Source organism: Botrytis sinoallii (assembly GCF_014898435.1).
Source record: "Botrytis sinoallii strain Bc 23 chromosome Unknown BSIN_013, whole genome shotgun sequence".
Lineage (NCBI taxonomy): Eukaryota > Fungi > Ascomycota > Leotiomycetes > Helotiales > Sclerotiniaceae > Botrytis > Botrytis sinoallii.
The window spans coordinates 1,678,192-1,694,127 of NW_024066040.1; the positions used below are offsets into that span (position 1 = coordinate 1,678,192).

Here is a 15,936-nt window from a genome sequence, read left to right on the forward strand (position 1 = left end):
ACAACTTCCGGCTTTATCACAACATCTTCATCATAAGGCGATATTTAAGAGGCCAGGCAGTTGGCTTGCTTATTCTACTATGGTCTTTCTCGTGGGATCTCGATTATTGGGTCTCCATGTGCAGAAATCGACGTTACGACCAGCTACACAAACTTTAGTATGTTAAACCCTGTCCACCCATGGCTCTGCGAAAGCTAATATCTAACCACCTGTAGTTTCGTCAAATCCCTCTAGGCTGCATACACATTCGAGATTTCCATTCTTCATTCTTCAACTCCGTTAATCCAAATTCGGTGGTTCGCAAATCACCTCTACCGAAGGTTATCTCATCAAGTGGCTCTCGCCCTTTTTTCTCATCTACTCCATTAGCACGTGGTTCCAAGTGGGCACAGCGAGAGCAACATGCCAAAAGCAAACATCAAAACAAGCATACACAACATACTCAAAATGAACACCAACCCATCGATCCCACTCCGACAATCAAATATCGCACACCCCGTTCTAGCTACCCACTTGCAATTGTCATTGCTGTAGGATGTACATTTGTAACCCTCAGCTATAACCGTTCTCCATTCGTTGACTTTCCCCTTCCCAGTTTCATTCCCAAACTCACACCAGAATATTTCGATAGAAATTTCGTCCTTTCTCAGCAGAATATCGATGAGGGACGAGTCCATACACTCATCACCCACAGCTTCATGCACCAGACATATTATCATCTTTTTGCGAACATGTATTGTATGCTAGCCATGGCTCCTTTGGTCAACCCTCTCACCTTCGTAACTATCTGGGCTGGCGCTGGCGTTACATGTTCCCTTGCCTCTCTATACATATGGAAGCACGGTCTTCCATTCAACCAGAACAAAAGCTCTGTAAATTCTATAGATCGGGGTTGCGGTGCATCTGGCAGTTTATCAGGCCTAATTACCATGTTGGCGGTAAAACATCCCAACGTGTCTTGGCAATTCATGTTCGTACCCATAGGGATCCCGGCATGGGTTTTAGTAGGAGGAGGAGCTGTCTATAGTATTCTGGCCCTTAATAACGGGTGGCAACCGGGAGTCGGCCATGCGGGACATCTTGGGGGTTCGGCATTTGGTGTCTTGGCTGGTATTGTCAGTAGACGATTTGGCTTGAGGGCATATTGATGCATTCTTTATGGAGAAACTGATGGCTCTACACAAGGTTTACCCTATACGGATTTGTTCTCGTCCCATCAATATAGTAGACTGTGTGTGAGCTTTCATTGGTGGGAACAATTTAATCGAATTCAAGACCTGGAAGCTTTTCATCGTCAAACTATTCCTCGAATGAACGAAAAGCCTGCTTAGGTGTACAAGAAGTAGAACGAAGCATGAGACCGCTATATTCGTATGCTGAATTACCAGCATCAAAACTAGGTGAAAAGGGGAGATGAATCGAAAAAGAGTCACCCAATGTTCTGTACCTCCTCTTCTTTCGCAACACCGGCATAGCAACTATCGCCGCCATCGCCACCGACACCCACAATGCATAATCTATACCATCACACTTCAATTGCAAATCATACATTCAAGCTTCTTCATCCGATTGAAATCAATCATTAGACTTTTATTGTCTTACTATTATTGCCATATCCTTCTCATTTAACTCCATGTCTAGCCATCTGATATAACTCCAATTCCGGAATCGATCTTAGTTGTTTTAGGATTATTATTCATTATGTCGTTTCCTCGTCTCTTGAAGGCGTTAAACCAAGACTGGTTCTTCTTTCTTCTCCACTGTACCTCCGATAACTCTCCCCTTGACCCTATCCTCTCCTGTATCAAGCTTGGCATTCTTAATCACCAAAGACAATACCACAATCGGTGCACTCACACAGAGCGCCACGATGAGCAATTTTTGCATAGTCTCTTGATACGCCCTGTTGATTGCAATTCTCTCGGGTGTTCCCATAGGATACGCGAGAGCGTTAGTAATGCTATTGTAAACAGCCTTGCTATCGATAGTGGAGGAGTATTTAGCCAATTTCTTGGGTATATCTTGGCCCCAGATAACGCCAGCAATGGCACTTCCAACAGCACCGCCCATCTCTACACAAGTCAAGTAAACGGCTGTTGCGACAGCGACGTTTTGATGACTAGGAACGGAAGCTTGGACAGCGAGTTGAGCCGGGACGTTGAGCATTCCTCCGCCGATACCAACGGCAATTTGCGTGCCGATGATCTGTGCGATAGATGAATTTTCTCTGCGGTAATGAAACATGAGTCCGATGCCCATTAGGTAGATGAGCGCTCCAGCTGTAATGTACGGTTTGTAGTATTTGGTATACTTGATGAAGAAAGATATGATGACAGACGAAATAGTTGCAGTGAAAGAAAACACCTGTGTAACGTGGCCGGCAGCGGGGATAGAGAGATCTTGGACGACAAGAAGATAGGAGTAGAAGTATGGTTGAACCGAGAGGAAGAATGCCACTTGGAAATATTAATACGAGAGCTGGCTTACAGACCAGAGTAAAACTTACTAAAGTAGAAGAATCCAATGCCACATCCTGCGCAGAATGTACGGGATTTCAAGAGACCTAGGGGAATAAGTGGATGCGGTGCAAGCTTTTTGACAGATTCCCAAACAGGAAAGCTGACAAGGCAAACAACCCCTAAAACGATCATTGCGATGATATCTGGGCTAGCCCATCCATTCGAGGCCTTAGAAGCAATGGTGAGCGGAATCAGAATAAGCGCAAATGCCGCACTCAACAGAATCATGCCTCCAATATCCAAGTCGTTCCAGAGAGTTGTTATGGTTGCAATCGGACCCAATTTCTTTAAAGGCGACGGAGCAGTGAGGCCAGCCTTCTTTGCCTTTCTATTGTTGAGGAACAAAGACAATGCCAATGGTAAGAATACGAGTGGCAAGATTATACACCATATGCCATAACCCCATCTCCATGTTGTAGTTTTAAGAATCTTGTCTCCGATTGGTGCACCAATCCAAACAGTGATCAAGAATGGAATCTGTGGCAAACTAGACCATAAAGCACGATTGAGGAGATTAGTCGTATCAGCAATGAAAACTTGCTGGAGGATTTGAAGACCGGTGGAGCCAGCTGCATAGAATATCTGGGCTGCGGCATAAGTTTGGACGTCATTGGATATGGCCATTGTAGCGCCGCCGATAATGGCGAGAATAATCGAAATAGTGAAGGCTTCGAGTCGACCAAATACATCAGCAGTTTTGGCCATGGGCGCTTTAATAACAGCTATCCTGAATCAATGCATGTACACAATAGGTTAGCAGTTACGGAGCTCACTTACCCATGACGACGCTTTGAACGACCAGTACAGTTGAAATCAAAGAGTGGTTGTTGAATGAGCTTGTCGCAAAAACAGAGAGTGACATGACCACTTGTGATTCGAGTGAAGTGGTGAATGAGATAAGAAATATACTGGGATTTTTGTCAGAACGCCGAAGATCCATCAATGTCATCTCAAGAAATTTACCCGATATATGCTATGATTAAAGACCATGTCGTCCAGGTCATTGACACGGCCTCGATGTTTTGTACACCAGCTTGGGTGGCATTTCCAATGTCATTATGGGCAGTTTCGATGTCTTTTTCATTCGGGCCTGGAGAATTTGCTCCTGCTCGAGCTTCAGAGTCTATTACCGAATCCTGTATCTGGGATATGTTTGTGGAAGACTCCTCTGAGTCGACATTAGTTTTCTGCACCATGCTGATGGATGTCGATGGTTTTTGAGGTTGTGATGCGTATCAAGGGCGAGAAACAACGCGACGGAAATCGCGAACCATATTGGAAGGAGTAGCAAACCTAGGACTGAAGATTATTCTCCAAATGTGAACTACACATCTACCAACCATAATAGCGTTATGGTTGAAGCTCTGTGGTGCATCATTAGTGGCCACGCCGTTGCAAACCTTAATCGGCACTTGCAGCTTAGACTCTCTCTTTCAAACTCAATCATGGATGAACAAATCTTCGAGTAACCTTTTTAAGGAAAACCTTGAGCGGGGTACGATAAAAAATCGAAGCAGACAGATAGATCATGATGAACGTGTCCAATTCGCCTCCACTTTCTATGTCGTGCGTCCGCTATAAGAAAGAATAAGAACATGTTGCGTTGAATTATGCTAATTTCTGAGGACTTTCCCAATACGATCACTGACGAAGGCTTGTATCCTCAACATTTTTGAGCGGGCCGTCGTGGCTTACAAGCTCTTGCAATCAGTAATGAAATGATACTTCATTCCCAATCCGAATCATCAGAAATCAGACTTACTCTTACTTCGACAGGTTGATATTCATTCCTCAAAGATAACCTTTCTCGACTACGAGCTGGTTTGAAGCGAATTGTATTGTTTGAATGATACCTAGCATTTAGTACTGAAAAAAAGCCTTGGCAAATTAAACTTTGGGCGGGAGAGAGATTCAGCTACACGAGTGACACGAGTGGTCGTATTTGCGTGAGCCGGTTGTCATAGACAATGAGTCTGAAGTTGGAAAGGGTAATTGTTGGTTATAAAATTCCAGGTCGGGGTTTGAGTATGATAACTGAGACTTGCGAATCTCTGCAAACATGACTTTGAACCACAAATCCATAAGGGTGTCAGCTTTCGAGGGTGGCTTATCAGTTTGAGGTGTGCAAGTTTGAGGTATGCAAGTTTGAGGTATTGTAAACTGACCTTGTAGCTCATCGACTGTGGTTTCGATAATCCGTGGGACATTTGTAACTTCCTCATTCGTAGTACATGGTCGCTTGATAGGTACCTAGGCATCGTTGTTTATCTCGAGAGGTCTTGTTTTCCATCAGTTGGTGGCTGAAATCCTACCGGGTAAATTTTTGGTAATGTGAGGTTGAAGTGAGGGTTAGGATCTTTAGATGTTCTGATATCCGTCCTCAACGCGATAACCATAATGTGGCAACGGTACCGGTACCCACTCGCCCGCACTTACACGTTCACAACGCGTTCTTGTCATCCAATACAGTCAGATTCGGGCATGTCCGACCTATCAACCTGATAAGCCATCCTAGAGACTGATCACTGCCAGCCAAGATAACCCATACAGGAAGTTGATCGCGTGTTTTTGTCACTTGTGCCGTGTTATACCCCATACAACCGACACACCACCGACACTCCGATGATTGACCATCTTGGTCTAACTGGGTTAAGTGTGTCGTCCGATAAGTTTTTGACCGTTGATAACAAGCGTCCATTCGAAATGCGTCCAATGCAATCAGAACCAAGGTACCTAGGCAAGCAAATCAGATCAAGTCCGTGTCCACCACCACCCAACACGATCCAGACCAGTAAAATTTGCCGGGTAGTTGATAACTTTCACCCACAAGCATTGAAGCTATCAGGCTATCAAGGCTATCAAGGCTATTATCTATCAGAACTTCAGAAGAACAGGGTAAGTGGGACGGGGAAAAATGTCAGTGAATTGATTGGTAGTCGTCCTGCTGTAGTGTCTATCAAAGTGGAGTTTCTCTTTTCTTTCCTCAATCAAAAACTGTCAACCTCTTCTCTCCCCTTCCTCCCCTTTTCCTTCCCTCCTCTCTCTCTCTCTCTCTCTCTCTCTCTCTCTCTCTCCCAAAAGAGAGCGCAGTCACTCGGAGCATGATACCTATCTTCTCTTGACATTTGTTTCTTGTGAAGATTATCGACTCTTGGTTTACGTGGTTGTCATTGTCACTTGTTGATACGGGTACCCGTCCTTCCTCGCAAGAAAAAGTCCTTGTGTGTGTCAATTGAAAATTTATCCGAGATGTCCCCCGCCATGAACGTCGCGACTCTCAAAGCTCAATCGGCGGAAAAGGTTGGAGCTTTCAAGAATGCTTTCACGAGTCGACAGAATTTCATGGACTATGTGACAGTTCAAGATACTGCGCTCGATCGCCATTCGGGCTCCAATAAGGTCTGGTCCAATGAAGATCTGTAAGTTCCAACATCAATTGTTGCTCAAGTGGACTTTTGTCGATGGATTGGCGCACGGCGAACAATTCAGCTACTAAATTCGCTCCTGTAGTGATCCAACACCTCCTGAGAAACGGACATGGCGTTGGTGGAACTTCGTTTCCTTCTACCTAGGACTGTCCTTTGGCAATTGGACTTTGGGCTCAACCATGGTAGGAATTGGCCTTAATTGGTGGCAAGCCATCATCGTTATATTTGTCTCTCAATTGATCAGTTCAGCCGCCATGTACTTCAACAGTCGATGCGCCTCGGTTTACCATATTGGATACCCTGTCGTAGCCAGGAGTGTTTTCGGCATGTATGGCTCATACTACTTCGTTGGAGCTCGCGCTGCCTTGGCTATTATCTGGTATGGTGTACAACGTAAGTGATCCAGTTCATGACTCTCTGGCGCATGGAAACATTCTGCGTCTTCTTGCAAAGACTGAGCGAGCAAAATTCCATTCTATCCTGCAATCGGTTCTTCCTCCCGCGAAATCTTGCTAATACGCCGATAATAACAGTGTTTTCTGGTGCGAGTTTCATGAGCAATATCTTGCGATGCATTTTCGGACACAACTTCACTGATATCCCAAATCACATTCCTGAATCGATTGGTATCACATCCGCCAACATGCTCGCCTTTTTTCTGTTCTGGCTAGTTCACTTTCCATTCTGCGCCTTCCGACCATATCAACTGCGAGCCTTCTTTTGGTTCAAATCGATTGTTGTTTTGCCAGCCGTTTTTGGACTTTTCATTTTCTGTATGGCCAATACAAAGGGAAGAGTCGGATCAGTATACCAGAGCACGCTTGGGGAAGGGGCTGCCTATGGATGGTTCATTATGTATGGCATCAACAGTGGCATGGGTAATACTGCAACTTGTAAGTTTGGATTCACTATGTTCCCTGGATTGACGTTTCGCCATGCGACTCATTTGCCCAATTCTTCCAAAAGCGGTTTAGGGTCTGTATACACAATGTGCAACGAAAATCTGCTAACTCGTCACGTATGTAGTGATCACAAATCAGCCAGATATTGCGAGATGGAGTGCGACGAGATCGGGCGCACAATGGTCGCAACTTCTTACTCAACCTATATCCGTGACGCTATCTGCCACATTTGGAATCTTGGCCACGGCTGCGATTAACAACAATTGGGGTTTGGATCTATGGAATCCTTGGGATTTGTTAAGCGCCATTTTGGATAGATATTGGTCGGGCAGCACACGTTTTGCTGTCTTTCTCTTGGCATTTTGCTGGATGGTATCCATTCTTGGTACAAACATTGCCGCAAACATGATTCCATTCGGTGCGGATAGCACCATGTTGTTTCCTCGATTTCTCACAATTCCCCGCGGGCAATATGTTGTGGAATTCTTGGCTTTTGCCATCTGTCCATGGAAGATTCTCGCTTCTGCGTCGGTTTTTACCACGTTCCTTTCGGGTTATGGTATATTTATGGCAAGTGTGGTTGCAATAATGGTCTGCGATTGTAAGTTCTTCTGCCCGCAACACATCCTATACGGATAACTCCTGTGCTAGCAAACTTGAAGATAGTCGGGAGCAGTTTATTTCGTAAAATATTGCTAACTTTTTTTTAAGATTATGCACTTACTAAGGGCAATGTTTTCATTGGGCATCTCTACAATGGCACAAAAGCGAACAAGCATTACTACTATTTCCATGGCTGGAATGTACAAGCGATTATTGCATACATTTGTGGTGTTGCACTCCCTTTTCCAGGATTTGTTGGAACTCTAGGCGCATCCGTATCCCAGAGTGCTACGAATCTTGGACGTCTCGGATGGTTGTTATCGTTTTCTGTCAGTTTCGTTGTGTACTTTGCTCTTTGCAAGGTATGGCCGACTCAGAACCAGAAATTAATCAAGGAAATGGGCCTTGGGTGGGAATCTCAATACGGTGACGTTGTAATTGCTGAGGATGGGACACAAATTGCAATCAGTGCAGACGCGGTTACAGCGACCAGCGATGATTCTGAATCTGTCAACAGAACTACAGTGGCATACCGAGGAGAAAAGGAATCTTGAGGGACAAGACCGGGGTAGCTTTACGATAATGAACGATATTAGTAGTGGTATTTACCATAAATACTAAACAAATCAAATACTTTTAAAATCAATTTGGTCCTAGTATGATACTTTCTTGAGTTATATGCAGCATATTAGCTATAGCCATCTAGACGACGTAGCCGCAGATGAAGACATACATTGTTCCATATCAGTAAATTGTAAAAGATCCTGGATACTTGATATGTCGGTAGACAAGTGGTAGTAAAGCAGGTGCTGCAGGGTAGCATAGTCTGTACTGCAATAGGGTTAGTGCTTATTAGCTGAGATACAGACATCTCTAATCTCATATAATCAAATACAACACAGTGACTTCGATCACTTGTAACATGAAACATAACTACACTTGCATCACGACAGCGATGATAACCACAAGTTTACATCTTAATTCACTACAGCATCATACATACGAAATCTAGTGATTTTATTCACGGCTCAAAGTCTTTTATTTTAGGGCTAGATTGGCTTAACCTTAGTGGGCTAATAAGTCCACCACATACTATATCACTAGGTAGACTTTTAGCGAAAAGCGCACACAAAGTTGCCACCATTGTCCATCACTAGAGCATCCATGCTCTTTGATCCATTTGATCTTTGATCTTTGATCATTCATCTGTAATCACTCACTAATCTTTCATCTTTCATCTTTCATTACTCTCTAAATACGACCATTCATTCTAGTATATGACATCGCTTAGCACTGAGTAAAAGAACTATCTGAAATCCAACCCACCGACAACTTTCCTTGACAACTTTTCTTCTCAAGCCCCGTCAAGATGGATTCACCATGGAGACCAGAGTTATACAAGCCATCCTCAGCTTGTGAAATTGCTCCTCATCAAATTTTAGAGGCCGAAGTTCGTCTCAGAATTCTCTTTTCCCTGTAGCCCTGGGTGAGTTACTCGAAGTTTTCACTGATCAATTTCTTCTCTTCTTAGGCCTTGGAGTCCGAAGTCAAAGACCTTGCTCAATTCACAAAGGATATTACAGGAACCCCATACGACCCGGAAAATTGGCTTAATCGGGGTAATTGCCTCCGCCGATTAGGGTACCCGGAACTTGCTCTTGGCGATGTTCAAAAGGCCAGGCTTCTAGTCGAAGCAGCTCTAGAGAATGATTCTACCTTAGGTACTGATGCTTACAAAGCATATAGCCAGAAGATATGGCAGCTCCATCAAACTCACCCAGCATGGATGCCCAGGAAAGCACAGGTTGCCACGCCAGAATCTCTTCGAGCTTTAGTTACAATTCTACTAAAAAGACTGGAACTTCAGATTTGGTCGGAGCTAATGGAAGGATTAATGGCTTCCAATTGCTGCTCAGATTATCTTGAGGTAAGTAAAGATGCGGTAGCCAAGTTCCCAGATGATCAGATTTTCCCTTCGGAAGTAACAAATGCGGAATCATGGTTCGAGCAACGGCAAAATATCCTTCAAGGATATGTTGACGGTGAAGAAATGACAGCCGAGGCCATGAAGACTACTCTTTACAACGGAGGCGTCTACCCAACAGCATATCCATGGATGACCGAAGATGTTGTCACAAGATCCGACGAAGTAATAGAAAAGGTGGCGGCCGAATTTGCCTCTGCATCATCCAATTGTGTAGTCTCAAAGAGCACAATTAGATTGGCCATTTCGCCTGAAGAAATATCGGAGATAGATGTACTTGGCGTTGTGGCAACAAGAGATATTCTAGCAAAAGAATCAGTTCTTGTTGACCCTACGCTTGCTGCTGTAGTTGACAGTGTCGACCGCTGCCCAGCTTGTTGTGGGCCATTCTTGAATAAAATCGAAAATTCATGTTGTAAAACTTTGTACTGTAGCTCTTCCTGCTCTCAAATTGCACTGGATAGTTATCATACCATCTCTTGTGGTAAAGGTCTAGATTTCTTGCTCGGGACCGAATCAGAATCTTTGTCAAACCCCACAGAATCGTCTATAGGATCCAACTTATTTCTCCGCGTTCTCGCCCTTTCTTTAAAAGAAAATGCCGCCAGTCCCCTGAAAACTTCTCTCATATCACGCCTCACACCCGCGTACAATCCAAACAACCCTCAACTCATTGCGTTAAATTTCAAGGATCACATCATAACCCCAATCCGCATTCTTCGTGGGCTTGGTATCGATGTATTCGCGAACAGCGCATATGATACATGGGTTCTGCACACTATCTATTGTCGTTTGCAGAACAATAAACACGGGCAAACCTTCGATGATATTTGCGGAACCGCCGTAAATCCTTTATATTCGATGTTTAATCACAGCTGCGATCCCAACATTGATTGGAGACACGACGATGAAAACAGCACAGTTACTATGTTTGCTGAGAGAGATATCAGGAAAGGGGACGAGATGTTTATTTCGTATATCGGGAGAGGCAAGGGTCTTAAGGAAAGACAAGGGAAACTTATGCCTTGGTTTGGCATGGATTGTGCATGCCACAAGTGTGACGAGGAGAAATTAGAGGCGATGGCGGCAGGTATCACCATCTGAGCCGGGATTTTCTAGTAGCGAACACATTTTTAGATAGACACGAGATCAACTTCCAGGCTCAATGTTACTCATCAAAAATTACCCGCTGCTTATTGTTTTTTTCTCTGTCCATTTAAATTGGCATTGACAAGCCTAGGAAGTGATCCCTTATTATCTAAGCTTCTTGCAGACCTTTGTCTGAGCACGTTTGGTACAATAGCACAAGTGTTATGTGTCGTATAAAACTCGACAACTTTACATCACACCAGGTCCCTTCAAAATGGAGTCATCTCATACTCCCTATTCCTGGGTGAGAAACTCAGTCAAATTTATGGGTGTTGGTCCACTTTTACGATCATATGGCAAAACCTTATTACAGAACAGGAAAAGTATGATATAAAATTATCGAGCTTACACAGAAGATCTACATGATATATCATAGAGTTGAATCTGCTGATATTGGGAAAGATTAATCATACGCATGCATATAGCCGTGTCAGCGATAAGTAATGATACCAATCACGTTTGACATGTACCACCGAAGCCTCTTAATTTTGTGTAAAAAAGTGGAAGTCGTCAGTTTCCTCCCCGTTTTTCGATATAAGGATGGTGTGTCATTCGTCGCCTTGTTTCGACCAGCTAATACTTTCTCCTCCAATGATATCTAATGTTTCTTACCTATCTGAAAAATTGTGGGCCTTGTAAATCGAATTCCAATGATGCATCGTATTTCCTTGCATTGGCACTCGTCATCTTTCTGTAGTATTCAATATCATGGCTGATTATTTTACGGCATCCCAATGCAGCACCTATTACGTTGCGTTGGGTGCGTTTCTAAACTTCAGCTCGGCAGTCAGTTCAATGGAAACTTGTGTCACCCATATGTTATCTCTGTTATCTCGAGACAGTGAGATTTATTGCTTCAATCGCTCAATAGTCTTTCAAATACTGCACCTTCAACATGACGACCATTACTTATCTAGAAATTATACTTTTTCTATTCCTGTCCTTGTGGACCATCTATGGCGCTATATATCGTCTATGCTTAAGTCCCATTGCCAAGTTTCCGGGCCCAAAGCTTGCAGCTTTGACATCGTGGTATGAGATCTACTTCAACATCGTGCGTGATGGACAGTGGCTTTGGGAAATCAAACGAATGCACGAAAAGTATGGTATGTTTAATTGTCTCCTCGACGCTTCACTGTGACTGAAATTTGCAGGCCCAATCGTACGCATTAATCCTTATGAATTACACATTAATGATGTGGATTATTATGATGAGTTATACGCGGGCAATACGAGAAAACGTGAAAAGTAGGTCATGACAAAATTTAGCTTAAGTTAGGAAGTTTGGGTGCTCCGGTATCTTTATATGAAGTCCTCGAGATGAGCCATTTCAACTCATGTCATCCTAAAAGTTATTGAATTGCTGATTTCATACTACTCCCTGCTCGCATATTCTTAAAGCACCAAGAATGGCAGGAATAACAAGGTCGATGGATGTGTCTAGGACTGCACTTGTACTCTTACTTTTCACCTCACAGAATCATTAGATCGTGTAGGACTTTTGTACTAATAAACCATGACAGATATCCATGGTTTGTTAGTGCTGGTGGTTCTCCAGGAAGTTCTTTTGAAACCATAGGACATGACCTCCATCGTCTTCGAAGAAACGCTGTCAACCCTTTCTTCTCTAAGCGATCTATCGTGGCTATGGAGCCGCTTATCAAATCAAAAATCTCACTACTGTCTAATGTATTTCAGTCTCATTTCACCCAAGCAACCCCTATCAACCTTCGGGTAGTGTTCTCATCGCTTACTTTGGATGTGATTTCTGATTATTGTTACGGGGAAGCCTTCGGCGCTTTGACTGATGAGAATTTGGCTGAGATATGGAGCAACACCCTTTCTCAAGTCATGTCTATAACGACTATTGTGATGCATTTTCCTATAGTGTATAAAATTCTATCATTCCTACCTGATAGCCTAGCTGGGCCGGTGTTGGGACATCACAGAGTCAGTCTAAAATCATCCCTTTCTTGTTCACAAACCGAGACCTGACTATACATACTAGAACTCAAGAAAACAAGTGGCGCGTATTTTGAATCATGAAGATGTTGGAGGTCATCAGAATACAATATTTCATGAACTTCGCGATAGTAGTCTTCTTCCTCCAGAAGAAAAGACACTTAGGCGACTGGCTGATGATGGAAATATCATGGTTGGAGCTGGAGGCGAGACCACAGCTCAAACTTTAGCCGTATTGTTTTATCATCTCCTGGACAATCCCAAAATGCTATCGAGGGTCAAGGATGAAATTGGCACCTTGGGTGATGACATTACATGGGGGAGATTGGAAACCCTACCATTCCTGGTGAGCCAACTCGAGACATTGAAATTTCAAATCGCTACTAACGGACGCTCTCATAGTCGGCGGCCGTAACCGAAGCATTACGTCTCTCAAGCATGGTAACCTCGCGTCTTCCTAGAATCGCACCCAATGAAGACATGAAGTTCCAGAAATGGACAATTCCTGCTGGTGTATGTATAACCCTTTTTCATGGCCCGTTAGTATACGTCTGAGGACCTGTTTACCACCCTCCCCCCCTTGACCACGCTTGCCATTTTGACGGAATCTAGACACCAACAAGCATGTCTTATTATTTGATCCACTACTCCTCCGAAATTTTCCCCTCTCCTAATGAATTCAACCCGAGCCGCTGGCTTGCGGAATCAGTCTCAAAAGATTCGACCACTGGAGATGCAGTGCGCAAACATAGGTTGGACAAGTATTTTGTCCCATTTTGCAAGGGGACCAGAATATGTCTTGGCATGAAGTATGAAATTCACCATGTTCCTACCTCTCTAGTGTTCTGACTAACAGAATAAACTCAAAAACAGCCTAGCGTATGCAGAATTGTTTCTCACAACAGCGTATATACTCAAACGTTTTGATCTTGAGCTTTATGGAACTACAAAGAGAGATGTGGAAATCAAGAGAGATCATTTTGTTGCAGCGCCAGCGGCAGGAAGTAAAGGTATTAGGGTTATAGTCACGCATGATAATGGGGAGTAAGGAAGTGATTGGGTGCGGTATTTCGACGTAGTTACTTATGCACCTTAAAGTCTTATCGGAATTTGAATTATATTGAGGAGCTTGCGCTACCTGCCTTTCCGCTCGTTGTAACAGTGTGAAAAGTTTTTGTTCCATAAACTACGCGATAGCTTGTTAGTAGAAGACCATCAAACGATTTTAGGTTACAGGGCCTACCAGGTAGTTCCGTCTCGATTGCTAGATGGGTAAAAATCTTATCTTGTACGGTGAGGAAGCTTGAAATCGGTTCCGTTGGTACCACTGTTCCATCCGTTTTCTTAACAGTTCATCGTGGATTGGCTTTCAAACAATCCACTACGTCGTAAATATCAGAGGTGCCCACTGCTTTGACAGCGTATACCGATGTGAACTCATTGTGTTAAGTCAACCCTGGAGGGGTTTCTCAATCGGCAACAGGAAGGGGGCAACACATAAAAGGAATCTACGGGAGTGCTACCTTCAGTATACAACCTGACGGTGGACCTCTCACCAAGTGCCGAAGATATAGCCTGAATAGCCACCGACCCTTCTATATTCTCATCTCTCCTCTTGGAGCCGCTGAAGACTCCCTCGGAATTGTACAATGCATTCATATTTGCAGTGAAATTAGCAAGAAGCTCGGTTGCGTTTGTAATGATCGTATCGGGAACTGAAGCATGTGAATATCCAAAGGTACTAGTGTAGCGAGCAGCATCCGATGTCCAGGGCATCTCCCTATCAGATTGGTGGAAGGGGGTCAAAGGTGACGCAGAAGTATTGCTACCACCCAGAGCGATTGTAGAAGTCCAGATCAAGTCAGACTCTGGAAGTATCCAAACGTTGGGATAGATCGCTTGACAGATGATAAATTGACGATCCACATTGGCGTGGTGAAGCCATAACATTAGATCAAATGCATAGTGACTCAGCTGACTCATATGACCGTATGGGTCTCCAATAGCAACGTGTACAGCGCCATGAGAAATTTTGAGAGATGAATCAGGAGAGACTTCGATGGCCATGTTGTAAAATGATGTTGCTTTGGAGGACATGGAATAGATCATACTCATCAAACCTTTGGTGCCCATGTCTTCATTTACTATATCTGGCTGAGATGTCCCCAGAATCGTTGCATTGAGGAATCTCAAAGTAGTTGAATCTTGAGCCAAGTCTTCATTCGCATTGTTGGTACCCATAGTAGGATGTCAGTTTGCGTTCAATGGAAACTGCCAAAATCTGTAAAATATAAGAGGTTTTGCAATACTCTGAGTGGCAGAGGGTGTGTCGATCTGGACTGTGGCATCACTAACAACTGGAGGGAGAGCTGGAACGGCAACCAAGTCTCAATACGGGATACGGAAATTTGCAGCCACGTCGGTGTGACTGGCCTGTGGCGGCATTTGTCTGTGCGTGACTAGCTAGAACCTGATTATATGAGGCCAAATATGGACGATGCTAGGTGGGAAGTAATACATCGTCATGAGCACAATGCCCATTTGCGGAGGCGCTGGATTCCAGCTCACACTCTCCCATGAACAGTATGGACGAATGTGAATACCAGCCATCTGAAACCAGGATAATAAGTCGTCTTTTGAGACTTGCTGTAAAGAAATAAGTGCTTAGATGTACAGAGACCTGAGATATATTAGTCACCAAGTCAAGAAGCGGCCTTTGACGTTGCTATTTTTATGACCAAAGTCGGGAACCAGACTTATTCGGATCCTTCGATGCAATTTTGCAATTCAGAAAATCATTAAGAAGACCAGGGCTTTGGCAAGCTATTCAAACACTCGAGTCATGTGTGGATATTCAAATGTCAACTAGGAATTGCCATTCCATCCCCCTTTAATTGCTTGGATCTGCGGTGATTGGGATTGATTTCCTTGATCGAAACTATGCCAAATGTAAAGATTCAAGTATACCAAGCTGGGAAGTTATTTTGGAGGTCAAATATATCTCTTCACACAGGTGTGGCTCAAGTCTGTGCATCAATGTTAGTTTAACACCAAGGAACATAAAGAGTTCAGGTAAGGGATCCTGTATATGTAGTTTATAAGCAATAAAATATTATAAATCACTGGCTAGAACCAAATTGGGACCAAGAAGGACCCTGTCACGATAACAGTTTGTTTGACGGCGAATAGAATAGATTCAGCATAGAATGAAGAGCTGAACATGAAGAATAATATCCTTGTATACAAAAGGATGCATAAAAGGCTACCTAAATATGTGCCATGCATATACATGCTAGGATTGTAACAATTGCTCTTCGCAGAAAGTCCTGTTATGTTTATCTGAGAAGCCACTGTCGGGTACCTAAACTAGAGAAGACCTCCGAGTTGAG

The 15,936-nt window shown here is 43.6% G+C and overlaps 6 protein-coding genes across 6 annotated transcripts; 4 read left to right on the plus strand and 2 right to left on the minus strand.

Moving 5' to 3' along the window:
- Nucleotides 1–79: 79 nt before the first annotated feature.
- Nucleotides 80–1,148, plus strand: EAF02_007786 (uncharacterized protein; the record flags this gene model as incomplete). Its single annotated transcript, XM_038903834.1, has 2 exons — nt 80–157; nt 216–1,148. The coding sequence occupies 2 exons, from the start codon at nt 80–82 to the stop codon at nt 1,146–1,148; spliced, it is 1,011 nt and encodes a 336-aa protein (XP_038756648.1).
- A 580-nt stretch (nt 1,149–1,728) lies between these two features.
- Nucleotides 1,729–3,715, minus strand: EAF02_007787 (uncharacterized protein; the record flags this gene model as incomplete). Its single annotated transcript, XM_038903835.1, has 4 exons — nt 1,729–2,456; nt 2,507–3,241; nt 3,297–3,427; nt 3,483–3,715. The coding sequence occupies 4 exons, from the start codon at nt 3,713–3,715 to the stop codon at nt 1,729–1,731; spliced, it is 1,827 nt and encodes a 608-aa protein (XP_038756649.1).
- A 2,053-nt stretch (nt 3,716–5,768) lies between these two features.
- Nucleotides 5,769–8,006, plus strand: EAF02_007788 (uncharacterized protein; the record flags this gene model as incomplete). The annotated part of the gene is made up of 5 exons (XM_038903836.1): nt 5,769–5,938; nt 6,030–6,340; nt 6,481–6,840; nt 6,974–7,450; nt 7,561–8,006. 5 exons carry the CDS (start codon nt 5,769–5,771, stop codon nt 8,004–8,006), a joined length of 1,764 nt encoding a protein of 587 aa, XP_038756650.1.
- An 815-nt stretch (nt 8,007–8,821) lies between these two features.
- Nucleotides 8,822–10,540, plus strand: EAF02_007789 (uncharacterized protein; the record flags this gene model as incomplete). The annotated part of the gene is made up of 2 exons (XM_038903837.1): nt 8,822–8,902; nt 8,984–10,540. 2 exons carry the CDS (start codon nt 8,822–8,824, stop codon nt 10,538–10,540), a joined length of 1,638 nt encoding a protein of 545 aa, XP_038756651.1.
- A 940-nt stretch (nt 10,541–11,480) lies between these two features.
- Nucleotides 11,481–13,595, plus strand: EAF02_007790 (uncharacterized protein; the record flags this gene model as incomplete). Its single annotated transcript, XM_038903838.1, has 7 exons — nt 11,481–11,691; nt 11,740–11,833; nt 12,109–12,535; nt 12,594–12,893; nt 12,950–13,060; nt 13,160–13,356; nt 13,421–13,595. 7 exons carry the CDS (start codon nt 11,481–11,483, stop codon nt 13,593–13,595), a joined length of 1,515 nt encoding a protein of 504 aa, XP_038756652.1.
- Nucleotides 13,596–13,984: 389 nt separating this feature from the next.
- Nucleotides 13,985–14,788, minus strand: EAF02_007791 (uncharacterized protein; the record flags this gene model as incomplete). Its single annotated transcript, XM_038903839.1, has 1 exon — nt 13,985–14,788. The coding sequence occupies one exon, from the start codon at nt 14,786–14,788 to the stop codon at nt 13,985–13,987; it is 804 nt and encodes a 267-aa protein (XP_038756653.1).
- Nucleotides 14,789–15,936: the final 1,148 nt, after the last annotated feature.